This window comes from Trachypithecus francoisi, unplaced genomic scaffold (genome assembly GCF_009764315.1).
Source record: "Trachypithecus francoisi isolate TF-2019V2 unplaced genomic scaffold, Tfra_2.0 Lachesis_group4, whole genome shotgun sequence".
Taxonomy (NCBI): Eukaryota; Metazoa; Chordata; class Mammalia; order Primates; family Cercopithecidae; genus Trachypithecus; species Trachypithecus francoisi.
Window position 1 is genome coordinate 21,526,317 of NW_022681469.1, and position 6,000 is coordinate 21,532,316.

Sequence of the window (6,000 nt, forward strand, 5' to 3'; positions counted from 1 at the left end):
GCCTGTCTCCGTGTTTTTAAAATTCAGTAATTTCTATCTCCCTATCTTCCAGAAAGGCTCTGGGTTTCAAAACTCACTTTACCCCACTGTTTCCTCCTGTGTACCGTTAACCTCTGTGAACTTCTGTTTCCCTAGTATAAACCCCACCCATCAAAAGTGATAAACTCTTTCCCTTTGATTTACCAATTGCACATGTTCAATTTAATGATCATATAAGACAATAGATTTGAAAGTGTCTTATAAACTCTAAAACACCAAAAGTGAAAGGATCCTTACTAGCAAGTATCTTTGGGTGGCTCTCTTTCTGTGATTTTTGTTTTGTTTTGTTTTGTTTTTGTATTTCATAACTAGTACTTGTCTCTCTCTCTCTCTCTTTCTCTCTCTCTCTCTTTCCATTATTTACGTATAGGGTAAGACACCTCAAGAGAGAGCACAGCAGGCTGGGGACCCAGACTTGGCTGCTTACCTAGAAAGCCGTCAGAACTATAAGGTCATTGGCCATGAGGACCTGGAAACTGCTGTTTGACCCTGGTATTTGGGCAAAGAGAACGTGAGCAAGCGTATCACATCTGCCCTCCCTGCGATCGGGCAGCTCCCCTGGAAGAAGCTGATGGAATTCATATATCTGTCTCTCTCCTGCAAGAATCTACCTGAGACCATGCCACTAGTTTTTAAGGGCTACCAAGATGTACAACAGAACGTGATAGCCCATTGAGAAGGAGGCAGGATACCTGGAGATTTGTGGAAAACAGTACGAGTTCCACAAAATTTGATCCTTATTGCTTCCAGCAAGTAGCATGAACTTCTGTGTTCACTTGTATAATTTATTTTAAAGATTCAAAGGATGTTCGTATAAACGGCACTGCTCCATCCTCCCCCATGCATTGATTTTTTTTCCCTGTACCATACAATTCTACTGTAACTACCCATTAACTTTAAAAAAAATATATTATCTCTTCTCTTTACATTCAGTCTTGGAAGACCACAAGATTGTCTGAAGGCCTTCTAAAACCCTCTGAATGTCCTGCAGAAATATAACTGTAAAACCACTTCCATTTCCAAGACTAAATATATCAAGACTATTTAGTGACTCTCTCTGCATGTCCCCACCACCCCCCAACCCTCCGTTTCATTATATAGGAGCTGGGAAGTGCCACATGGATAATGTCAACTTGTGTGCTATATCTCTGAGGAATGGTGAGGTGGCATGGGAGATGTCTGTGCTTGGAGGTACCTCAGAGAGGTAACCCAGGGGTCAGCCCAGGCTGCTGGGCTGTAGCCAATAGCCATGCAGAACTGATTCAGCTTGGGCTGTCTGTACAGCTCCGTACTGCCTATGTGTAGCCATCTTTGCCTTTTGCTGCAATAGAAGATGAGCAAAGGATTAAACAGAGGCCCACAGCTAGTTTGCAGAACCACTCAATTTTAAGTACTGTTTAAATTGCAGAGCAGATAATCATGTGTGGGAACTGTGGTTACAGGAAATGGAGCACTCTAACAATGTTTACTTCTAAACTTTGCTGAGTGATAATAGAAAGCACCCTAATTGACTTGAAAAAAACAAAAGCAAAAGCAAAAGTAGCAACATATGTCAACATATGTCACTGAAGTAGAAAACAGTCATTGGGATGTTGCACAAAGGCTAGTAACTATAGACTGTTGGATACAGTGGTGACAGGGGCCCCGTTTTAGGTCTTTCTTTTAGGTTTTTGGTTTTTATTACCCCAAGTAATCCTTGACCCAAGGACAAAGGCTTATTGTATGAGTTCCACTGCCAGATTTATGGGATGCCCAGATCATTCAGAAGGATGCTTCAACTATTATTTGTCAGGTCCAAAGGTCGTACTTGATAACCCCATTTTCTATGTATGGGGTAGTCTAATATATTATTTTATCTACTTTATTTTCCCCTTTCAGAAAGTCCTTAGTGCAAACTACCGTGGGAATCTAGCCAGAAATGTCTGTCGGATAGTTAGAATTGTAACATCTAAACCTGCCACGGATCAAATGGTACTTACAGGTACCTCTATTAGGGACTCTGTGATACTTAAAATATCAAAAGAAAATGTGTGTCTTTCTGTCCGAATATCTACTTGACTTGGGGTAAGTCACAAATAAAAGTGGGCGTCCAAGGATTTTGCTTTTGGCGAAATCTGATGTCTCCTGAGCTTATTTTCATTTTGTCCTTGGACACAGCATAGTGCTTCCCTAATGTTTCTACATATGACCATGAATGATAGTGTCTCTACATTTAATTTAAAGGTATAATGGTGACATTTTGCTTATCTGAGTCACATTTCGGTAACATATCATCATTTTGAAAGTACGGCTATGATATACTATATTAAATAGGAACAGCCTTTCAGTGGATGGGGATTTTATTACCACAGTCTCTCCATAGTCATTTCAAAATCAAATTGTTGGTGGGAGGATGGATTAGGTTGTGAGTAATCTACTTCCATATATCAGCCTCAGAAATGGAACTACCCTTTGGATGTTACAGGAGACACTGCAGCAGATTGTTTCCAGAAGCTGGAAAAATATGCTCCAGGAGAATTTAATCACTGGGCTTTTGCTGGGGGATTTTTAGTTGGTGGGACTGTCAAGGAAATGTGATGACAGAAATATAATCCTTAAAGCAAACTGGAATCTGGCTTTGAATGGCATCTTCCATTCCCTGGATTGGGCCAAGTGTTTGGCCAGTCAGTTATCTAGCTGTTACTGCTGGGATGAAGAACTCTGTTTTCATCAACTACTGTCTCACATTTCTCTGTAAATACTTCCAAGTAGCCCAGAGAAAATTTAGGGTACAGGTGGCTATGGGCCAATTTCTAAATAGCTCCTATTGAAGACATGAATCTGTGGTATGGAAAATGATGAGTTAGTACTATAAGATTCCTGATGCATTTGGAAATTGTTTCAAACCAAAAAAAAAAAAAAAAAAAAAAAAAGGTTAGAGTCCTGTGTTATTCATGGAGACCAATATTTGATATATCGCTTTGAAAAAAGCAAGTACCACTAGGACTTGGGATTTCCAAATTAAAGTGAGCAGAATAACCACACGTTTAATGTCTTCAACATTAAACCACTTCCTGTAGCATGTTTTAAAAATTGGTCCTGGGCTTTAAAAAGAGCTAAGGCCTTATGGTCTAGGAGTTTCCATCTCAGCTTAAGTATACTGTATCCCTACTAATAGGCTATCAGGAAGTAGAAAAGTAAGTGATCTAGTCCTGGTCTGAAGAGCCACATAACTTTAACAGAGATAAAAATATGTACCTATAGAAATATCATTTCTACAAAGCCTACTGAGACAGCACTGAAGAGGCAGCTAGCTTGGCTGACTCTGTTTGTTTCTGTGTGTCATGGCACTGACTGCTTCGAGATTCCATTTTGAGATGATAGAGGAATGGAAAATGAGGAGTTATTAAAAGACAACATTCTATAACCTGAAAAGTAGTCATTTTTGCAAGCTTATATTTTAATATTGTGCATTTAACAAAATAGATCACAGTCATATTCAAGGACTTCATAAAGAATAAGAGAGAAGATTAGTAAGCCAAGAATGAAATAAATACCATGACAGGAATTTTGCTTTCAGAGTTTATGTTTCCTCTGTAGATGTGATAACCAAAGACCAATGCAAGTTTTGAAACAGAATTTAGCTGGCAAATGGACAGTGATGGAAATTAGTCATGACTGATGGAAAGCCGTACATACCTGTTGCTCCATATCCTTTCAGAATGGCCATTTTGGCAGATCTGCCTGTGCTAGGAGCTCCTCAACATCCCTTCATTTTCATTTGGACCTCGTGAGAGTCCCTTTGCCTAACAAATTTCTGAAATTTATTTATTTACTAGAACCCTCATAATATTCATGACTTAAAAAACAACACAGCATCTTTATTTTATTACATGTCAATTTTATTAATAATATTTAGGGGTTTTTTAGTTGTAAAAATGGCACGTGCTTTTTATAAAATGTTTTAATACCACAGATGAGTATCACATCCACAGTCAAGGCATCCCTTTGTTCTGGTGTTGTGTCCCACTTCCCAAAAATAAATGCTGATGAACACTGTTGCTTGTACGTGATGTCAGAAATACTCCATCCATTCATACACAAGCATGTATGTATACACGTATATACATTTACACACATATGTAGACATTTATTTATATACACATACAAGTATGTATACTATATTCATGTATATTGCATAGGTTTAGAAAAGAGCAAACATTTTAAAAGCATGCTGATCATTTGTATATGTGTAGTGAACACCAATAGGCAAAGACAGGTTAAACAGAGAATTTCCATTTATTTTTTGTTTCCACCATTGCTAGGCTTAGATCTGTCTTGGCATTACTACAATTGCATTTGCCATTTTCTATTACCTGTGTCATAAAATTCATGACCAAGAGTTCCTGTAATTGTTCATGTTGCCTTCCATGAAGCATAAAACCTACCATAGCCCCAAGACTTATCTATGCTACGTTTGGATTTCAAGTAAAAGAGAGTTCTTTCCTCTGTGATGCTTACACCACTTTACAAGGCTGTTTGTAACACTAACACTCAGTAGGTTGCCTAATGATATTTAATTAGGGCAGGCTACTGCCAGAAAGGTGTAGTAACTTCAGTGTAGTATGGGGTCTGAGCAGCTTGTCTTCCTTCCAGAAGGAGTAGCTAATGAAATCACTGAGAACAGCATGATATTTTATTCAGTGATGCTATTTAAAAATGGGACTTTGTTAAAAGGGCTCATCATAACCATCAAATAAAACTACTAATTGCTCTATTTAAATGAATTATGTTCATTTTAGGAAAAGGAGCAGAAAAACCTCTAATAAATTAGCCTTCTGATTAATCTTTAACACTTATTTAATATAAAATGGCTTCTGCCTGCATCTTAGTTGAACTACCTTTGAATCTCTCAACTCCTTTCACTCTGAATATCATACTCGGCTGATTAGAAGTCCTACAGGCCCTTCTCTGCCAGATCTCTCAGATCGACTTGGACCCTACCCTTTGCTGTGTCCCAGTCATCCTTCATCTCTTGTCCCTCTAATTTTTGGACCATAGCAACAGTCCTGCCCCTGGACTTTCTGCCTACTACTGTCAATAATTTTGTCACACAGCTGCAAAAATCTTCCCCAGATATTATGCTCAAAATAGATCAAAATGAAATTACCCTCTGGGACAAGTATACCTTTACTCAAAGGACACATACATGTCCACTGACCTTGATCATCTTATAGAATTATGGCAAGCATGATTCTGAAAATCTATCAGGTTTAGCAAATATCTGTCTTAGTCACATGAGGGTACACAATCATGGTTGCTGCGTCCACATTCAACAATGTAAGCCACATGCCTCTTTGACGGCACTTGGAGGACTAGGTTATATATTTTACACTTCTGAGGGCTATCTGTGGATTTTACACTGTCTCCTCACAGCTTAATGAGAAACCTGAAAATAAGAACCAAGAAAAGAGTCATGCCCTTGGACAACCTGCTCTCCCAGGACACTGAGATTTGCTGACCAGGTCCCAGAAAGAAAGCAGAAAAAAATAATTCTTAGGCTCTTGTAGCATAGATTTTAAAGTAGAAATGTGAAAATTGGTATCTTCATAATGCATAGACTCTAGAGTCTATTTACATATGAATTCAGTTATGCATGTAATTGTAGTCATACATGCATGTATTTAATCATTATTTGAAAAATATTTGTCACTCTGATGCAGGCATCATACTAAGGATATAACAATGAATGCAAGAGACAAAACTCTTGATTTCATGAAGCTGGCATCTAGAAGAAAAGACAAATTCCAATGTGATAAGTGCAGTGCAGGAGAACCCCAGGGTGTCCAGCATGGGCTGGAAATTCAACCAAGGCTTTATTGTACCAGCCACTCATTAGCCAGCAATGATTTTGTTCAATGAAAACATAAGTAGGAAGATAATAATATTTTGCATTTCCGTTTTATTGGAGTCATAGTAGAT

The 6,000-nt window shown here is 38.3% G+C and overlaps 1 protein-coding gene across 2 annotated transcripts in view; it reads left to right on the forward strand.

Moving 5' to 3' along the window:
* The window catches only part of DGKI (diacylglycerol kinase iota), a 312,556-nt gene extending 306,988 nt beyond the window's left edge, over positions 1-5,568 (forward strand). For both annotated transcript variants that reach the window (XM_033193175.1, XM_033193176.1), the window contains one exon: positions 410-5,568. In XM_033193175.1, coding sequence (XP_033049066.1) covers positions 410-526 — 117 coding nt within the window. In that variant the 3' untranslated portion in view covers positions 527-5,568. The remainder of the gene's footprint in view (positions 1-409) is intronic.
* The last annotated feature ends 432 nt before the right edge of the window (positions 5,569-6,000 follow it).